The 22198-nt window shown below is 41.3% G+C and overlaps 1 protein-coding gene across 1 annotated transcript in view; it reads right to left on the reverse strand.

Moving 5' to 3' along the window:
* SLIT3 (slit guidance ligand 3) overlaps window positions 1–22198 on the reverse strand; it is an 811508-nt gene that overhangs the window by 375351 nt on the left and 413959 nt on the right. The window contains exon 5 of the mRNA XM_030572932.1: window positions 410–481. Within this exon, the coding sequence (XP_030428792.1) occupies window positions 410–481 (72 nt within the window). The remainder of the gene's footprint in view (window positions 1–409; window positions 482–22198) is intronic.

The following is a 22198-nucleotide window of genomic DNA, read 5'->3' on the forward strand; positions in this document are numbered from 1 at the left end:
TATCCCCACTTAGTCATCTCTTTTCTAAACTGAACAATCCCAATCTTTTTAATCTCTCCTCACGTTGAAGCTGTTTCATATCTAATCATTTTAGTTGCCCTTCTCCAATTCTAATCTCTTTTTAGACACGGAGACGAGAATTGTATGCAGTATTCGAGGTGTGCACATACAATGGATTTAAACAGTGGCATTATGATATACTCTGTCTTATTACCTATCCCTTTCCTGATACTGTAGTTGTAACATTCTGTTAGCTTTTTTGACTGCTGCTGCACACTGAGCAGATGTTTTCAGAGAACTGACCACGGTGACAGCAAGATCTTTTTCTTGTGTTGTAGGGTAATAGCTAATTTAGACCCCAGCATGTTGAATACACTTCACAACAAACATAAAATAAGGCATCACTTACAAGTTCTTCACATCAGTAATTCCTCGAAAGGCCTTCCTTGGGATTCCTTGAATTTGGTTTTCACTTAGATCTCTAAACAAGGGAAGAGGAAAAACACATCATATTAACAAAGAGAACACATTTCCCTAAACCGCATTGAGATAATAGAATATAACCAGTTTGGCAACTACAGACTTGTTAGACTTTGGCAAAGAAATCCCAATATTTCCTTTTTTTTGAAAAAAAAAAATAAGTGATAGCATTTGTTAAAAATGGCTATACAAGTAACAGAACTTCCATCACATGTCTAAATGTATTTCTTATGGGCTGTCATATCGATCAGTGCGTGTGACTCACTACCACGACATTTGCAGCACAAAAGTGAACCTCAGCTTTGTGATCTTTAAATTTTGGTGCAAGTGTGGCTTCTTCCCATTTCTCCCATGACACAGTATTAATCTACCTGCTTAAAAAGCAAATAAAATGTACACATTTTCTTAATAACAACATTTTAAAGTGCTGGGCTTTCCTATGATCAAATCTTCAATTTATGTTGACATTGGTAGCTTAACTGGATGAACAGAATCATAGAATCAAATAATTTACTCAAATTAAATGCAAAATAAAACAAATAAAAATTTGACTAGTTTTGCTCAGAAGACGTGTTGCATGTCAATTAGAAAAATGACATTTTTAACCTGCAGTCAACACTTTAAGATGTGTTTTTTGCAGACAGTGCCGGCTCTGGCTTTTTTGCCACCCCAAGGCAAAAAAAAACCCCTGTGCAGCGGCCAGGAACAGCAAATGATGGGGGGAACCAATCTGCTGCCCGGCTGAAGCAGCAAGGGGTGGGGGGCGGGAAATGAACCTGCCGCCCGGCTGGAGCAGCAAAGGGTGGGGGGCAGGAAACCAACCTGCTGCCTGGCTGGAGCAGCAAAGGAGGGCGGGGAATTCTGGGAAACCTGCCTGCCGGCCGGGCCAGAATAGCAAAGGGAAGAAAAAACAAAAAAAACAAAAAGAAAAAAAATACCTGCGGGGCGACGGGCGCGCGGGTGCAGGGGGACTCCCAGCCCTGCAGACCCCGGGCAGCAGTGTGCACACCCCAGCTAGCCGGGGGGAGCAGGAGAGAGAGAAGGGGACGTCCAGGGCCTCCTTAAGCAGGGCGTTTGCCATGCAGCCCCTCTCCTTCCACGCCGCTCTGGTGGGCGGGCTGCCGTGCCGGGCTTCCTGCAGACCTGGCACCGCTCCCAGCAGCTCCCCTTCTCCACGCCGCCGCCCCCTACAGGGCGGCAGGAGCAGAAAACCAAAAAGAAAAAAACTTGCAGGAGCGGTAGAAGCGGCGAAGCGCAAAAAAAAAAAAAATTGGACAGAATGCCGCCCCTTGGAATCTGCCGCCCCAAGCACCAGCTTGCTCAGCTGGTGCCTGGAGCCAGCCCTGTTCGCAGATCACTCTCAAATTTCTTTGCTCTTAAAATGTTACAAAACTTTTGTAAGTTAGTATTTTAGGATTTGCATTAGAGGCAGCATGGGTAGCAGTGCCAATACTTCAGGTTGCCAAACTTCTAATATAGCTATGTCTATACAACTATTGTGAGCATGTTTCATGGCCGGGGTTGACAGACTTGCTCTTGTGGGGCTTGCATGCACTAAAAAGAGCAATGTGAACACTCTTCCAAAAAGGTGTGAACTTCAGAGCCAAAGCTCCAGCCCAAGCCTGAACATCAAAACATCTGCACAGCTACTTTTAACACACTAGCCTGAGCCCCGCTGGCAGGAGTCTGTTGACCTGGGCTGTGATACTCACTTCTAGTAGCTGTGTAGACATACCTTATAAAAAGGCCATATTCATTTGCTTATTATTTTGCCAAACAGTTTGTGCTGAAATTATTCATGCTGGGTGCCTGCCTAAGGCTGACATTCTGAGGGATGTTTTTGTTTAAATTATTTAACCATTTACAGGAACAAGATTAAGAGAAAATAAGTTTTTTGCACATGATTAAAAATTCTTACAACTGTTTTGTTAAGAAGGTCCAGAGCCTTTAGGCTTATAGATTCATAGATTCTAGGACTGGATGGGACCTCGAGAGGTCATCGAGTCCAGTCCCCTGCCCTCATGGCAGGACCAAATACTGTCGAGACCATCCCGGATAGACATTTATCTAACCTACTCTTAAATATCTCCAGAGATGGTGATTCCTCCATAGGCAATTTATTCCGGTGTTTAACCACCTTGACACTTAAGAACTTTTTCCTAATGTCCAACCTAAACCTCCCTTGCTGCAGTTTAAGCCCGTTGCTTCTTGTTCTATCCTTAGAGGCTAAGATGAACAAGTTTTCTCCCTCCTACTTATGACACCCTTTTAGATACCTGAAAACTGCTATCATGTCCCCTCTCAGTCTTCTCTTTTCTAAACTAAACAAACTCAGTTGTTTCAGCCTTCCTTCATAGGTCATGTTCTCAAGACCTTTAATCATTCTTGTTGCTCTTCTCTGGACCCTCTCCAATTTCTCCACATCTTTCTTGATATGTGGTGCCCAGAACTAGACACAATACTCCAGTTGAGGCCTAACCAGCACAGAGTAGAGCGGAAGAATGACTTCTTGTGTCTTGCTCACAACACACTTATTAATGCATCCCAGAATCATGTTTGCTTTTTTGGCAACATCATCACACTGTTGACTCATATTTAGCTTGTGGTCCACTATAACCCCTTCAGCCCTTTCTGCTATACTCCTTCCTAGACAGTCTCTTCTGTATGTGTGAAACTGACTGTTTCTTCCTAAGTGGAGCACTTTGCATTTGTCTTTGTTAAAATTCATCCTTTTTACCTCAGACCATTTCTCCAATTTGTCCAGATCATTATGACCCTATCCTCTAAAGCAGTTGCAATCCCTCCCATCTTGGTATCATCTGCAAACTTAATAAGCGTACTTTCTGTGCCAATATCTAAGTCGCTGATGAAGATATTGAACAGAGCTAGTCCCAAAATAGACCCCTGCGGAACCCTACTTATTATACCTTTCCAGCAGGATTGGGAACCATTAATAACTACTCTTTGAGTATGGTTATCCAGCCAGTTATGCACCCACCTTATAGTAGCCCCATCTAAGTTTGTATTTGACTAGTTTATAGGTAAGAATATCATGTGAGACCATATCAAATGCCTTACTAAAGTCTAGGTATACCACACCCACCGCTTCTCCCTTATCCACAAGACTCATTATCCTATCAAAGAAAGCTATTAGATTTGTTTGACACGATTTGTTCTTTACAAATCCATGCTGGCAATTCCCTATCACCTTACTACCTTCCAAGTGTTTGCAGATGATTTCCTTAATTACTTGCTCCATTATCTTCCCTGGCACAGAAGTTAAACTAACTGGTCTGTAGTTTCCTGGGTTGTTTTTATCTCCCTTTTTATAGATGGGCACTATATTTGCCCTTTTCCAGTCTTCTGGAATCTCTCCTGTCTCCCACGATTTTCCAGAGATAATAACTAGAGGCTTAGGTGCAACAAGCTGGAAATATGGAAGGGTTCCTGTAGTATCAGAGATTTGGATGTCCAGAAAAATTCATCCAAATGTGGCCCAGCCATGAACCTCTGAAAACTGCCATTCACACATTCTCAGGAGAGGTTTGTTAAAAGTCCGGCAGTTACATTCTCTGAAGATTCGATCTGCATGGAGCATGCTATATTCCCTCATAGCTACTACATGCAACTGGACCATGCATGTACCATCTCCAGATCGTGACTGAGGTTGGCTCATTCCAGAAACATGAGGCTGAGCAAGACTTCCCTGAGATTGCTCCTCCTGGGAAAGGTGCTGGCATTGAGAGCAAGGAGACTGTCTCTCTGGTATTCACAATGCTTCCCAGCCTGGCACCCAATCAGCAAGGAGAAATAGGCAACTTGATTCAAATGCAAAGAAACAAAGCGGTGCGGGGCGGGATGTGGGGGAAGAGATTAGGAGCAGGATGAATAGGAACAGGGGAGAAAAGGGGTGGGTGAGGAGAAGAAAGGAATGGGAGGGAGGGTTGGGGAAAGGGCAGAAGCAAAGGGATTGGAAGAAAATAGGAACAAAGATAGGAAGGAACATGGCCAGGACAGCATACTACAGATTCTATCAGTTTGTGTGATCATTATGTTGTGTTAAAACATTCATTATGAAAAAAGGAATTTGCCCTGGCATGAGACCATATGTCTGGTTTTCAAATGATTATTAAAAGTACAGTATCAGAGGGTAGCCGTGTTAGTCTGGATCTGTAAAAGCAGCGAAGAATCCTGTGGCACCTTATAGACTAACAGACGTTTTGGAGCATGAGCTCACGAAAGCTCATGCTCCAAAACGTCTGTTAGTCTATAAGGTGCCACAGGATTCTTCGCTGCTATTAAAAGTACGTGGTAACAAACATAAGGTATGCCACCAGATATCTTTTTCTTTTAATAAAAGAAATTGTGTATTGCTGTGAGATCCCAATCCAGTCTCCACTAAATTGGCTTTATTGAACGTCAGTCTTGGAATCAGAGAATTTCACAAAAGCCTATGCTGACATTCCAGGTCAAGCCATGTCACCGAGGGCATTCTTCTGTTTGCCATCAGGCAGAGAGAGAGAGAGAGGTGGGGGGCTATGTCCTTGACATCAGACTAATTCAATTTATACCAGTCATCTAGTCTACACCAAATGCTTGTAGTAGACAATTGTTCACTCAGACTCTCACCATCGAAAATATGTTGCATACAAGAGACTCTTTTTTAAACTAGATCCAAATTCCTTCTCAATTTGTCTGCCACTGATATATGCAGCAACCCTTCCTCCCCCTCTCCTTTCTTCTGTTGCTTGCCAATGACAAAAAATCAGTTGTTTGAGCATGGACCTTCATCTCAGACAAACAAATCTGCAACCACTATAGATAGAAGAACAAAGCAAAGGATGTTTCAGACCCACATGAACGTAAATCTTGTAGGAGACTGATTTCACAACACCTCCCCTAGAACAATTGGCTTTGGTGTGTGAAAGACACATGGGAGAGCTATTGCTGCTGGTAAAAGAATGGCAAAGTGTGATTAAGACATGGAAAAAGAAATAAGGGTTGAAAGCAAGAGAAGAACCCAGAACAAATTAAAAAGGGCTTGGAGTCGTGAAATTATGAGACAAAATCACATAAATCGAGAAAAGAAGAAGATGATGAAAAAGTAATTCATACCTTAATTTTAGTCAAGATTTTTATTACACATTGTCTCAATCACCTTCAAACACAAAATCCTGGTTTCAAGCAATTCTTCTAACAATATTAGGGACTAACCAGGCTAATTTATTCTATTACCTTCTACTTTCTCCCCATGCCTAAGCATTTTCTGCAGACAAGTAAAAACAGGAGACTGTAGGAAATTCATCCATTTTCTATGACAATCTGCTTGTAAATTGTATTAATTTTATTTTCCATTGAGACTCTCATCTGGCTAACAATACTGCCTCTATAAATCTCTAGGATTGTGTATTGATTTCATAAATCCCTCCAGTGATCTGACAAACTGACAGCTTTAATGGTGTTACTGATGCAGCATGGAGAAAAAGTTCAGTGCTGCAGGCTTCATTTTATGTAACTGCCCTTACACAATTATAAGCTCGCCTTTTCGGGATGGTTATGAATAGTGTGTTTATCTCTGCTTGATAGCAATATGCCAAATTATTGTTAAGCACCTGTCATAAGCAAGTAAAACTACCACCAGATCCATCCAAAACACTTTACAAAATCTGTCTATAATGTATAGAAGCTGAGTTCTAGCCATTTGGTCTCTCAGTTTATTTCGTTTCACTTTTGTCAGTCTCCACTGCTGTTTTGTTCCGAAGTGAAGGAAGCATCAAAAGGTTTCTTGTGAATATTAACCCAAAACAGAAAAAACAAAACTAGCAAACAAAAAAATGAATAACTATTTGTTAGCAGAAAATATGGAAAAATAGCTAAAATGAACTATCACAAAATAAAAGATTGATTAGAATTTTGGAATAAAAATAACAAATAAATTATTAATCATAATGCAGTCCTGAATCCTTACATAGTAGTTTTTATCCACCTGTCTCAAAAAGTGTAACAGAGGGTATGAACCAGAGTCTCTAATTTATAATTTATCACCAAGGAAGTTAAGTAAAATGAATTTCATCTTTAGACACACAAAAAACAATCCACACCACGTAGACAACACATATGACCCATCAACTATCACTCAACATGATGGTTTGTGAAATGTGAACTCTAAGATGTGCTACTGAGCCTCTGAAAGCCAGCTATTAAATATTGTATCCTCAGTGGGCCATCTCAGAGAGAAAGCAGCAAGACCAAAACCTTAGTGTTTCTGCAGGTAAGAGAAAAAAACTAGTTAGGAGAATGAGGCACTTCCCTTAGATCAAGGGAGGAGTGTCTGGACATGCATTCTGTCCTGTACAGGGGTCTTTGATAGCCAGGTTGTTTAGGAGAGAAGGTCCTGGACTGCGTGAGATAGGAATTCAGAGGGGACAAGAACAGAGCCAGCACTTGTTCTTGGGACATGTAAGATTGTTTTTGGCCTTGTGTACACAATGCACACCACTGGGCTGTGAATTCTAAATATGCACCAAGGTGTCACACACTAACTGGCCTATTTAGACCCTGCTGGTGCATACTAAATATTCTTGAGTGTGCATTTATGTGGTCCTGTTTCAAACAGTATATTAACACACAGTAGGGAACTTTTAATGCACACCAGCAGGGTCTACATGAACCAGCTAGTGCATGACAAATTGGTGCGCATAAGAATTTACCCCCTCTTGGCAAGCACTCCCACACAGTGTAAACAAGGCCTTGGTCTGTAACTAAACTATCTAGGTTAGATTATGAGATGTATAAATTTAGACATGTGAAGCAAATTGTTTCTTTTTGTTTTACTCCATCTTCTCCATTTTTAATCGATCTTAGTTTATTAGGAGATCTACTGCTGCATGTGAAAGTTTCATCCGTTGATCCTCAAGGACAGTGGTTCTCAACCAAGGGTTCGCGTACCCCTGGTGGTACACAGAGGTCTTCCAGAGGGCACATCTAGATAGTTGCCTAGTTTTAAAACAGGCTACGTAAAAAGCACTAGGGAAGTCAATACAAACTACCAACATGAGACATGTTTATACTCCTCTATACACTATACACTAAAATGTGAGTACAATATTTATATTCCAATTGATTTATTTTATAATTATATGATAAAAATGAGAAAATAAGCACTTTTTCAATAATAGTGTGCTGTGACACTTTTGTATTTCTATGTCTGATTTTGTAAACAACTGAGCTGAGGTGAAATTTGGGGGTACGCAAGACAAATCAGACTCCTGCAAGGGATACAACAGCCTGGAAAGGTTGAAAGCTACTGCTCAAGGAAACAAACTCTGCAACTTTGAAAGAAAAGTGCTGAAGAGTAAAGAGTTACTGGAGCCAAATCTCTCCCTACCACTCAACTTTAATCTTGTAATTAGGGCATGGGCGAAGCCATCTTTTCCCAGCAAAGGGTGTTGCTAAGTGCTGAGTCACACATGCCAGGGGAGAAACTATGAAAACAAGGAAGCGACAAAGGTTGACACTAGGGTTAGGCAACTAACAGTTTTTACCAACATTAATTCTAGCAACACACCCTTGAGGAACTCAGGTAGTCTCCTCATTTCGCAGATGGGAAAATAAAGGCACATTACAAAGCAGCTTGTCTAAGGTGCACTGTGACTTGGAGGCACAGCAGCTAGCTGACCAAATCCAGAAGTCTAGACTAGACTCAACACTTGGCATGCATCAATAAGTTTTTATTTTTTATTTTACTCATAATTTATTAAAATGCTTTGGACAGAGATTTACTCTATTTGCAAGCATAATGCCTGAAATAGGAAATGCAAGGGCTTTAATAAAAGGACTGAGGAAAACAAACAAAAAAACCCACTAGCATCACTAAATGGCTCTAAAGTCTTGACTAAAGTGCTGTTTTCTAGGTTCCTGCTTTAACACTCCCTGGTGCATCCAAAGTGAGATTTCAAGTGCCTTCCACAGCAACAGATATCAGGTCTATTTTTTTTTTAATTTACTTGCCAGCAATGGAAGAATAAAATAAATCCAGTTAATTGAAACACTGGCTCTACACATACACATATGACAAGATTCTAAACTTAAATTGAAGATCTAAAAAAATCTATCTAGCTGCTTAAAAAGTAGCATTTAAGTTACAATGTCATTGTAAAACAGATGCATGCTGATGAAAAACACATACATTGACATGCTTGGTTTTTCTCTCTCCCTTTTGTTATTTTAATTCTTTGCATGCCAAAGAGTTACCTGCCAACCTTTTCTTGCATGTACAGACCCTAACCTTAAAAAGACTCATTTTAAATAGAGAACTTACTGAGAAGAAATTGGATTGATAAATATTTATCTAATGCTGCTCTTTTACGATTCCCCTTTCTAAGCTGGAGTGAATGACACCACAGAATACAGTAACATTTAATAAAGCATCTGATTTGCTCTTCTGCCGAGAATGCATATTTTAGATATGCACAGACTCTAAGTGTATGTCTACACTACAATTAGACACCCACAGCTGACCTTGCTAGCTGACTCCTGCTCCTGGAGCTAGGGCTGCAGGGCTGTTTAATAGCTGTGTAGTCTTGCATGTTTAGGTTGCAGTCTCAGTGTTGGGACTCACACCTCACAGAGTCCTAGAGCTCAGCCTCCAGCGCCAGCCTGAATGTTTACACTGCAGTTAAACATTCCCGCAACCTGAGGCCCGCGAGCCCAAGTCAGCTGGCACAGGACAGCCATGGGTTTTTAGGTGTAGTGTAGACATACGCCAAGTCATCAAGAGTACATGGCCTTCAGCCCAACATATATCTTTTGTGATCTGTTACTGAGTGTAAACTGAATTATGAAGTTCCAATACATCTAAAAAGAAGGAAAAATCTGGGTTACTTGAGATGGTTCCTTAAAATATATTTTTTGTTTTATCCACAAACTCATTGTTCCATTGCAATATGGCAGTAAAGCCAACATACAATGACACTTTTAGATTGCTGAAATAAAAACCTGACCCAAACCTAGACTAACTGGACTGTAGGTGGGTTTGATAGTGCAAATTAACTAATTCCTCCAATGGGCAATCCACTTGCTTTATTTATAAAGATCACAAAGATTACAGTGGTTGGCTGTGTTTCTCAGTGCAAATGATATCACGCGCTGGCTTTCACAAAGCATTTCCAGTTTTTGATACAAGTAAACAGAACAGGTGAAACTCAGATGAACTCACCCCCTCTATATTCTTTCCCAGGCTGCATTCTGCAAGTTGATAGGAAATCTGCTTTCTAATCTCCTGTCTGACAGTGGTAAAAAGAGGGAGAGAGAATCTGCCACTATCACGTCCTCCTTGGCTGAATAAAGGTATAAGAGAAAATGGCCACAGAAAAGTGAATCCAAGAAAAGAAACACAAAGAAAATAAATTTTTGACTATTTGTGGTTCAATATATTGAGTAGAACTCGCTGGAATAATCGCAGAGTTTGTCTTGACATTTTTCTTTCTGTTTTCAATCAATATTTTAATTTTACGAAAATGTTCTCACCAGTTCCAATATTACATACTCTGATAATGAACAATAACTGCATAATTTGTAAATATCATGACAACTTTGTAATTCAGGGAATCAATACAGTGCACTGCTATTAAGGCTTTCCTGATAAATGGGGTGAAATTCATGGCTGTGTGTGTGCGAATTATAGTGTTAGTAGATTACAAAAGCAAGAATTAACTATATCCAGATGTACCATTCTTATTTGGTTAATAATCAGTCATTTCAGACATTTGTTTGTGTGTTTGTTGTAAAAGCAAACTCTTTGGGTTTTGTGCAGGCAAAGATCTGCTACATGTTTGTGACCATTATCAGAAAATGTTTCTTTTACATTCCAGACTAGAGACAGGCTGATCTATCTTGGGAAAGGTCAAGTACTTCTATAACTTGCTCATGCAATTTGTACAGTTTAGAAATACTTTTATATTCTACAGCATGCTTCACATAAACACCATCCCAAAATGCCCCAGGGTATGCCTACACTGCAATTAGACACGTGCAGCTGGCCCTTGCCAGCTGATTAGAGTTCGCAGGGGTTGGGCTGTGAGGCTGTTTCATTGCATTGTAGACTCCCAGACTTGGGATGAAGCCTGGAGTCTAGGACCCTGCAAGGTGGAAGGGTCCCAGAGCTCAGGCTGCAGACCAAGCCCACCATCTACACTGCATTGAAACAGCCCCGTAATCCCAAGCCTCATGACCTTGAATCAGCTGGCCCGGGCCAGCCAGGGAGTTTTAATTTAAGTGTTAAAGTACCTTCGGAATTAAACAATGCATTTATGGAGTTAAATAGTTACAGATGGAGAAAAATTACAAAGTATTATCAAAGGAGAAAAGGTACAATCTCAGAAAACACATTGTAATACAAGATTTAAATCAGCGAGGTGGACAAAGATACAGAAAGGCTCTTTCAGAAGGCAGAAGCTGCAGAGGAGAGAGTTCTTGCACACAGAGTGTCCAGATTATAGAGAATAGTAAGGCCAATGCTAGTCAAGTAAAGAGATTGCCGAAGGGGGAGAGAAGGGGGAATGGAAGAGAAGAAAAAGTAAGAGAAGACAAGACATTGAGGAGGAAAAGAGAGAGATATTTGCTTGGTTACAACTGTAACAAGTGTTTCAAAACCAAAGATTGACCATTTTTTGCCTGTGGCTTCTATATCCTCAAAGAAGTCTGGGCATCTCCTGAAGATTTTATTAGTCTGCAACAGATCAATAATCCTCAGATCCAGTCTAAATCAAAACCATAATCAAACCGGGCACCATCAGAACAGTTCCAGTGTGCACTGACACGGACTCCATTCTAAGTGCTGCAGTTTCTTCTTGTTCATCAATCATATCCTGATTAGAGGGCATGGGCAAGGCTAGATCACTGCTGCTCTGACACTCTGCAGCCTGAACCGGCCTCTTTTCTCCCCCACTGCAACAGAACCCTTCCAGGTATAAGAAGGGAAACGGAAGATTCCAGTTCTTTTTTGTGACGAATCAGCGAGAACCGTGAGTGAATGGAGACATCACTGACTCAGAAGATGAGTGGGTGTGAGAGTCAGGAGAGTTGGGCAGTGAGTGAATGGTGTGGTGGGTTACTGATGTGTATGACAAACAGGTGCTAAGTGTACATTTGCAAGAAGGTCCGTCAGTGTGAGACACATACCCAAGCCCAATCATCAAGGTCACATGAAACAAATAAGGAGGTCTCTGTGTTGATGTTTATGGTATGGATGATTCAGCAGATTTTTCCTGGCTGGATGTATTTTTCACAATAATTTCTGCAAGGCTGAAATAATACTTAGCACATTTAACAGCTAGATGCTGCTTTTGTATAAACACTACTATTAACAAATCTTCTAACTCCCATATGAGGTGGGCAGGCAAAGTTACCCCATTTCACAAGTGAGTTAACAAATCATATAGCCAGCTCTTTAAAATAAGTTACATGCCCTTGGCTCCTGTCCTGTAGGTATGCCAGTTTTGCTTCTGGCATGTAGCATTTTCCAGCTTGGAACAGCAATTAAGGCCAAGTTTGCTTACTGCGACTGCAGTATGAAAGATTCATGGCAAACCCGGAACTCACGTCAGCTCCTTTACAATTAGTGAAACATGATTCTATTATACTACTAAATATCAAGCAAAAACGATAATAGTTAAGCATCATGAAGAAGCAATTGCACCTGTTTTCATGCATTAAGAAAGAATGTAAGAAGCTAACTGCTGATGTGGTTACATGACAAGACCTTATGTAGTACAGTATTGTGACTGTTACTTTGTGGAAGCAGAAAGCATTATAGTGTCACCTCGGGTTTGATGGAAGGCAGACAAAACTTGCCACCACTGCCACAGAGAAAGCACAGACATCAGCAGTGACTCAGATGCATAAGACAAGAGTGGGTTCTCTCTCTGGCTTGTACACTGAACTATTAAAGATGATTGTTGTTTTTACTAAAAATAATACTGCTGGAGGGAAACACTCTCTAACAAACTACCGAGAAAGCCCCATTATTAAAAAAAGAGAATATAGCTGCAAGCTACCTAATAGAAACATTGTGACACTTTCACAAATAGCTGCTACTCATGTACTACCGCTAAACCAGTGGCTGGAGGATGCACACCAGTATTTCTTCATTGCTATTGGTTCTGTTGTGGCACAATCAATATTGGCTCTATACTCAACATTCACACAACACTCTATAAAGCATAAACCCAAGGCAGCACACAAGTGCATTCTTTAAGGACTGAAATACTGAATTATGTACTGAGCTTGGAGGTAGGGGAAGGGATTAATCAAGTAAAGACAAATCAAAGGCGCCAATGTTTTTTTTTCAGCAACAGCCTTCTCCTGATCCAAGGCCAAATTAAAAAATCATTATTTAATAAAAATCTTTACCCAGGGTTCCAATCCCACACAGGCTTACATTCACTCTTAATTTTACACAGTGTGCAGTGTAGTTAATGGGACCACTCAGCGCATAATGTTAGAGTTCAGTAAAACCACTGTAGAGTATTAAAAGTGCAATATTTTAATTATCTGGGGCTTGTTGATTTTTTTGTATTTTGTTCATTTCAACCACAAAAAATATCACTTGGTTTCGCTGTCCACTTCCTGAGCGCTAAGGAAAATGCTGCAACTTTTTGGGCTACTAACACTGCAGAGGAACCTCTGATGCATCCAAGACAAAAAGAAATTAAATTTAAAATCAACCAAAATATTTGTCTCATGGGTTTTTGGAAAGTATCTTTTATTTTGTTATTTTTAAGTAATGTGAGTAAACTACACAGCGATGTTCCTTTTAGGAATAATATTTGTTCTTCATCATCGGCTTTTATAATTATTCATGAAGTTTCCCCTACCCTTCTCCTCAAATACTACAATAGCAATGAATGCTGGTGGGATAATACTTTGTGGAGCTCAATCCTTTTAAAGCAATCAAACATATAACTTGTATATTTTGTTACCTGTTAACGTTTAGCAATTTACACACACACACAACACCCCACCCCAAATGTATAATTTCACTTTCAATCTATTTCTCTTAACATCCAACGTCAGTGAATACTCTGGAGCAGTAACAGACCATTACCAAAAAACACTGAGCTCTTATTTATGCACATAGTGGGAAGTGCTTTAAATAAATGGAGGAGAATGGCCCCAAAAGAGATGATACAGACCCCTTGGCTACTTCATTTTCATGCTAGTTACAGCCTAGCCTTATCTATCATGGCAAAAAGGACTTTCCAGTAGCAAAATAGTACACAGCAGTTTTTTGATGCGAACTTTAACAGGAATTTATCCTATTAAGTAAATCTCTTTTACTAGTGATTTAGGCACTGCCATATATTTGCAATAGAGTCACTGTCAAAGCAAAATGAAATAAGGAGTATGTCCTAGTTACAAATCACCGATTTCTATTTATGCATTTCCATTACACAGCTTCCTTTGTCCAAGCAAGATTACAATAGAGCTGGCTAGTCAAAATGAACTACATTTAGCTCAATGAGCTAGGACCAATGTACTGACATCAATGGAAAGAGAAATAATTTTCCAACACTTTCTAATTACTAAGAAATATTCCAATGCTGGGGGAACAGCAAGAATTTACAGGTCTCTTGCTGCCTTTATGATATTAAAATTTAATAAAGAAAGGAAAACCAACAACATGGGTGCGTTAAGTCCTGCTTTCTTTCTCAAGATCATTAGAGGAGTAATATCTACATCATTCAGATGTTTTACTCAATTGTATTGGGGGGGAGGGAGAGCCTACACTTACAACAAATTCTAAATAAAAGTCAGTAAGCAATATTGCTCTCCTTTGTTCTACATGGGACAAAATAATTCCTCATAAAGCACAGCTTGTATGATTCCCTTAAAGGGGAAAAAATATGTTTCATATATATTTAAAATTGATTATTCTTTACTTTTAGGAGATAAGTGGAGTTGTGAAATGTTAGGATAAAGAAATATGCTGAATATTAAAATTCAACTGTGTCACCCTTGCAAATCTAATTAAGGGCCCAGTTGTACTTCCATAGGAACAGTGTTGGACCTTTAATTATCCTTTTTTGAGTTGTGTGTTATTTTTTATGTTTTATTTTAACAGAAACTTTCATAATATCCTTCACAGAAATACAATTCCTGAGTCAGCCATGCCCAGTACATATAAAATATTCTTCTTTAGTATGGGCTAATCTAAGAATAATACTATTTCTTAATGTGGATTTAATCCTGAGTCCTGTAAACCTTGAATCATGAGACTAGTCTCTTTGAGATCATAGGAGTAAGAAGTATTTGCATGCTAGGCCTCTTTGATCATGGACTTTTTAGGAGAGGGGCCTATCATTTAATTTGTATGTAAAACAAACATGCAAGTCTCTGGAGTTGAAAAAAAGAAAATAAATACTTAATTATAGTGGATGTAGGATTGACAGGAATCTGGCTTTCAACCGGAATGCAAGGTTCAAAAGGGACCATGGCGGCTTCAGTCAGCACCACCAACTGGGCCGTGAAAAGTGCAGTCAGCAGCGTAGTGGGGGCCCAGGGCTAAGGCCGGCTCCCTGCCTGCCCTAGCTCCGTGCGGCTCCTGGAAGCTTGCAGTCCCTGGATGCATGGGCAGCCAGGGAGGCTCCATACGCTGCCCTCACCCTGAAGTCCGCCTCCGCAGCTCCCATTGGCTGGGAACAGCGACCAGTGAGAGCTGCAGGGGTGGCACCTGCGGGATATGCTGAGTCTCACTAGCCACCCGTGAGTCTAAGCACTGCAGGGACCTGGTAGCCACTTCCTGGGAGTCCCAGAAAGCGCCACTGAGACCCCACACTCCAAACCCTCTCCTGCACCCCAACCCTCTGCCTCAGCCCAGAGTCCCCTCCTGCATCCAAACTCCCTCCTGGAACCACCACCCCACAACACCCTGTCCCAACCCCTCCTGCACCCCAACCTCCTCATCCCTGGCCCCACCCCAGAGCCCACAACCCCAGCTGGAGTCCTCCCCCCCACAACCCCTGCCCCAGCCAGGGAAAGCAAGTATGGGTTGGGGGAAGGGAGAGTGAACGACAGAGGGAGGGGGGATGGAGCAAGGGTCTTGGAGAAAGGGCATGGCAGCGGGTGGGGCTTCAGGGGAGGGGTGTTCGGTTTTGTGTAATTAGATAGTTGGCAACCCTAAGTGGACACCTTGTACAGTGCAATTAGCTACAGTTAAATTCCATTTATTACAGTGAAACAGAAATGATTCAAATTATTTTGCTGCCACCATGGGGGGAGGGATAGCTCAGTGGTTTGAGCATAGGCCTGCTAAACTCAAGGCTATGAGTTCAGTCCTTGAGGGGGCCACTTAGGGATCTAGGTCAAAATCAGTACTTGGTCCTGCAAGTGAAGGCAGGGGGCTGGACTCAGTGACCTTCTGGAGTCCCTTCCAGCTCTATGAGATAGGTATATCTCCCTTCTTTTCTTTTTTTTTCCTAATGTGAAGAACAAAATTTTGGTTGGAGTTTGTCTGTTTATCACAAAGCTATTCTGTGGCAAAAAGAGCATCAATATGAGAGGGCTCCACAACAGCCCAATGTTATTAATTGTTATGTAACAGAATTATTTAAAATCATATGATAACCTATAATACCTTTTGCTGAAGTATCTCAAGTGAACCCTGCAGATTAGCACAGGTACGTGCCAGGGAAGTTACGTTAGAAAGGGTTTTTTTGTATCTTGCCTCTGATTTCATTCATATTATTTTTAGAGTCATATTCCAAGGCCAGAAGATACCACCAAATCATCTAGTTTGTCCTCTAGTATATCACAGGCCACTAACACCATGCAGCACCCACATACTAAACCCAACAATCAAAATTAGACCAATGTATTACAGCTGCAGAAGACTGAACTGTTCTAACAGGAGGGACTGAGGTGCACCAATGCCCACGGACCCCACACGGCAGGTAATTATTTGAGATAATCCCAGCAAGTGACCTGCACTCTATGCAGCAGAGGCAAATGGAACTCTCCCAAGATCACTGCCAATCTGCCCTGGGAGAAACTTCCTTCCCAACCCTACATATGACGATCAGTTAGACCCTGAGCATGTGAACAAGAACCAGACAAGTAAGATGAGAGAGAGTGCTCAGAGCCACCTCAGTGTGCTGGTCCACCCCATCCAATGTCTTCTCTCCAGCTGCGGCCACCCATGATACTTCAGAGGAAGGAAACGATAAAACTAAACAAAACCAAAATGCACTGGGGGTTGGGGGGAATCCCTTCCTGACTCCTCCATTGACCAGGTGAAGCCCTAGGCATGACCTCTTAGGAACATAAGATAAAAAACAGCATGTCCTCACAAAGGCTGTTGAGCCCTGCCCCCCACCATCACAAACAATCCGGTCATACAATGCAACTCATAAATTTGTCCAGCTTCTATTTTTTCTCTCTCATGATTCTACCTTTACATTTTAACGGCTGTGAATCACTTAGTTTCTGAAAGCTGTTGAGAAATACTGAACGTGTAACTAGATATAGTTTGTACTGTAAAGGGAAGGACTGTGTTTGGGGAAGGTATAGCAAATAGTGGGTGCTAGTGGAAACAATTAATACCAAATATGAAATGGTATTTAACTACAAACATTTCAAACATTTTTGTATTTTTAATCATGCAATCCATGTGGAGATGATATTTAGGCTTATTAGACAAGATATATGATCTCATGTGGCTTATCCTGTTGGGGGTATTCTCATAAAAAGTAACTGTATAAGGAGGAAATTCTGCTTTCATATGCCAGATGATCTGAATTCAACCCCAAGCCACATATACCACTGAATTACACCCGTTGTAACACAGAGGAGAATCAGGCCTAACATCTGTGCACTCATCACTGAAGATACATGAACTTTACAAACCACATTCCAATATTTTCACATACATAAGATCAAAGACTCATTGAAGCGTTATCTCAGTCATTCCCTTTCAAAATTACCGAGGCAGGCAGAAACACCTTGATAACTCCATTAGACTCACAGAAAGTTTATCACTCAATATCTCTTGGCTTTTTTTTGTGAAGTATAATGTGTGGCGGAAAAGATTTTCAGTGGGGTATATATTACAGTATAGTACAAAGAGATAGGAGCTCTTTTATCTTGGTATGAGGGATGCCTGAATGCTAACCATCCGTTGTGCTAATGCTTCTCGAAATAGTTCCTCCTTCAGCTTGCACATGTTTAAAATATTCATAGAACTGGAAGGGACCTCAAGAGGTGATCTAGTCCAGTTCCCTGCACTCATGGCAGGGGAAAGTATTATCTGGACCATCCCTGACAGGTGTTTGTCTAATGTACTCTTTAAAATCTCCAATTATAGGGATTCCACAACCTCCCTAGGTAATTAATTCCAGTGCTGAATTACTTGGGCAGTTAGGAGGTTTTTCCTAATGTTGAACCTAAACTTCCCTTGCTGAAATTAAAGCCCATTGCTTCTTGTCCAATCCTCAGAGATTAAGGAGAATATTTTTTCCTCCCTGGTCCTTCTAACAACCTTTTATATACTTGAAAAATGTTATGTTCCCTCTTAGTCTTCTCTTCTCCAAACTAAACAAACCCATTTTTTTCCCAATATCTCCTCATGTCTTCTAGACCTTTATTCATTTTTGTTGCTCTTTTTTTTTTATTATTATTATTAGGGTTGGAAGGGACCTCAGGAGATCATCTAGTCCAACCCCCTGCTCAAAGCAGGACCAATCCCCAAAACCCTAAATGGCCCCCTCAAGGATTGAACTCACAACCCTGGGTTTAGCAGGCCAATGCTCAAACCACTGTGCTATCCCTCCCCCCTGGACTTTCTCCACTTTGTCCACATCTTTCCTGAAATGTGGCACCCAGAACTGGACACAATACTCCAGTTGAGGTCTAATCAGCACAGTGTAGAGCAGACGAATTATTTCTCATGTTTTGCTTATAACCTTCTTGCTAATACTTCCCAAAATGATGTTTACTTTTTTTTGCAACGGTGTTACATTGTTGACTCATATTTAGCTTGTGGTCCACTATGACCCCCAGATCCCTTTCTGCAGTACTCCTTCCTAGGCAGTCATTTCCCATTTTGTATGTGTACAACTGATTGTTCCTTTCTAAGTGGAGTACTTTGCATTTGTTCTTATTGAATTTCATCCTAGTTACTTTAGACTACTTCTCCAGTTTGTTCAGATCATTTTGAATGTTAATCTTATCTTTCAAAGCTCTTGCAACCCCTCCCAACTTGGTATCATCCACAAACTTTATAAGTGTACTTTCTTTGCCATTATCTAAATCACTGATGAAGATATTGAACAGAACCGGACCCAGAACTGATTCCTGAGGGACCCTATTCAATATGCCCATCCAGCTTGACTGTGAATCATTGATAACTTATCTGTGAATGGTTTTCCAACCAGTTTTGCACCCACCTTATAGTAGCACCATTTAGGTTGTATTACCCTAGTTTATGAGAAGGTCATGCAAGACAGTATCAAAAACCTTACTAAAGTCAAGATATACCACATCTACCACTTCCCCGCCATCCACAAGGCTTGTTACCCTGTCAAAGAAAGCTATCAGGTTGATTTAACATGATTTGTTCTTGACAAATGCATGCTGATTGTTACTTATCACCTTATTATCTTCTAGGCATTTGCAAACCAATTGCTTAATTATTTGCTCCATTACCTTTCTGGGTACTGAAGTTAAGCTGACTGATTTGTAATTCCCTGGGTTGTCCTTACTCCCCTTTTTATAGATTGGCACTATATTTGCCCTTTTCTGGTCCTCTGAAATCTCTCCCATCTTCCATGACTTTTAGAAAATAATCATTAATGGCTCAGATATCTCCTCATTCAGCTCCTTGAGTATTCTAGGATGTTTTTTATCAAGCACTGGTGAGTTGAAGGCATGTAACTTACACTAAGGGCTTGTCTACATCAGAAAGTTGCAGCGCTGGTGAGGGAGTTACAGCGCTGCAACTTAGGAGGTGTACACATCTGCAGGGCACCACCAGCGCTGCAACTCCCTGTTTGCAGCGCTGGCCGTACTCCCGTTTTGTCTCAGGTGTAGAGGATCCAGCACTGGTGATCCAGCGCTGGTAATCAAGTATAGACACTTACCAGCGCTTTTCTTGACCTCCGTGGAATAAGCAGGTATCCCAGCATACCTGAGGAAGCCTCTGGTAATCAAGCTGGTCTCCTTCCCCGGTTTGCTCTCGCGTTCCCCGAACAAGCAGGTTTCCTTCCCTACGGTTTGCAGGGTGGTTCGGGGAACGCGAGAGCAAACCGCGGTGAAGCTGGTCTCCTTTCCCGGTTTGCTCTCTCGTTCCCCGAACCCCCGAGCAAGCAGGTCTCCTTCCCTGCGGTTTGCAGGGTGGTTCAGGGAACGCGAGAGCAAACCGGGAAAGGAGACCAGCTTCGCCGCGGTTTGCTCTCGCGTTCCCCGAACAAGCAGGTCTCCTTCCCTGCGGTTTGCAGGGTGGTTCGGGGAACGCGAGAGCAAACCGCGGCGAAGCTGGTCTCCTTTCCCGGTTTGCTCTCTCGTTCCCCGAACCCCCGAGCAAGCAGGTCTCCTTCCCTGCGATTTGCAGGGTGGTTCGGGGAAGGCGAGAGCAAACCGCGGCGAAGCTGGTCTCCTTCCCCGGTTTGCTCTCTCGTTCCCCGAACCCCCGAGCAAGCAGGTCTCCTTCCCTGCGGTTTGCAGGGGGGTTCGGGGAACGCGAGAGCAAACCGCGGCGAAGCTGGTCTCCTTCCCCGGTTTGCTCTCGTGTTTCCCGAACCCCCCTTGAAGCCGCCCAACAGCGCTGCAGTGTGGCCACATCTAACACCACTTGCAGCGCTGGTTGCTGTAAGTGTGGCCACTCTGCAGCGCTGGCCCTATACAGCTGTACTAATACAGCTGTAACAACCAGCGCTGCAAAATTTTAGATGTAGACATGGCCTACCTTGTGTAAGTAATATTGTAACTTGCTCTTTTCCTATTGTAGTCTCTGATCCTACCTCATTTTCATTGGCATTCACTATGTCAGAGGTCCAAGAGCTAATAACGCATTTCTAATGCACTTCTCCAAAACTGCAGAAGATAGGTAACAAACTTAACTGTGACCATTTCACCAAAGCAACTGAGTGATTGCACTAGATCTTCTCTGCAGTCAAACGTGATCGCTTATTGGTGCTGATACTGGATGAAAAGAAGAGTTTTATTGAATATTCTGTTAAATTAATGTTTTGATAGAGCTTCTATCCAGGAGATATAGTAATATCTAGGGAATGAAGTAAGGAACATGGAAAATCAAGGCAAGTCATCCAAACATTTGCAACTCTCCCAGAACTAACTTCCTTGCCATTTATGCACATAGCAAGTCTAGCCTGCAGCTGATGCCTGAGCATTCAGTTGCTTATATGAAAAGCTGTGTGAAGGAAAGAGGAGGACAAAAATTAGACACACAAAAAAGTATGAAATAAATCAAATATTATTCTACTATGAAAGCCTTGCTTCCACTTTTTCTCCATTACACAGTTAAGACTCCACTTTTACATTGGATTCAATAGTTCATATTAGGGTTCCACTCTCCTAACACACACACACACACACACACACACACTGAAGGAAGATGTACGTGCATATTATTTAAAACAACAAGAGAAGGCTCTTGTGACACGTTTCAAGCTTTAGTCCTGAAGAAGACAAGGAGCAAGGGCACTACTTCGATTAATCAGCAAATGTCTTGCTTCAGAGCTCTTCAGGAGGATTTATTTACATAAAGCCACTTCCAGAAATGAACTCGACTTTCCTCTGAGTCACTGTCAAACATGTTACTGGATTTCAGATTGGCAATGTCAGCTCAGAAAATTAAATTACGCATAAAAGAAGCTGATGGCTGAGTGGGGAGAGGGAGGAGGGCCTCCTGTGTGACAGACTTCAAGAGGGAAGCAGGACAAGTCCACATGTTCCTGTTTTGTCTTTTTATATTATAAGAAACAACAGGAGAATCACAAAGAACATCAAGTCCCAAAGCAATTCAATGTCATCATCCCTGGATGGGTTTGAATTTCAGTACCAATGTCAATTTAACTTCCACTCTAGTTCTGTGAGCCTGAAAAAAAACCTACTCATACCAACAGTTCTTGGCATTTAATTAGCAAAATCCCTGAACAAATCCTTAAGAACAAAACTGGTAAATGACCAGCTTTAGTGGCCAGTCACTTAAGAGGTCTTGCATATAAACAGCAGAAAGGATTGAATGGTTCAAAAGAAAACCAGTTTGTATATAAAAGAACAGTTCATTTTACCTTCAGATACATTCTGCACTTCAAAAGAAAAGTGGTCTGAAAATGCGCAGTAGGAGAACTCCCATCACCCCAGATATCAGATCCTTAGGTGCTGGCCAGTTCCAATTGCATGTTAGATTTCAAGAAAATATGAACAATTTAAGCTGTATTGTAGCTGTTTGAGGCAATTTTTAGCCTTTTTTTGGTAGTCATTCAGAGAATAGAAACCTCTGAACTGAAGAAATTATCCCAGAACATTCTTTCAATAAAATCAATACAACTTCAAAGAGACTCAAAATTATTTTCTAGTGTCTACCCAAGAAGTAAACTAATTTAGTAGGAGCTGTGTTCTCTATGGTTTGGAAGCAAGGTACCTTGTAGCATAGCTACTTATAGAATTCAGTATTGTATACTTTTGTCTTCCACATTGTGTT

This window comes from Gopherus evgoodei, chromosome 8 (assembly GCF_007399415.2).
Source record: "Gopherus evgoodei ecotype Sinaloan lineage chromosome 8, rGopEvg1_v1.p, whole genome shotgun sequence".
Taxonomy (NCBI): domain Eukaryota; kingdom Metazoa; phylum Chordata; order Testudines; family Testudinidae; genus Gopherus; species Gopherus evgoodei.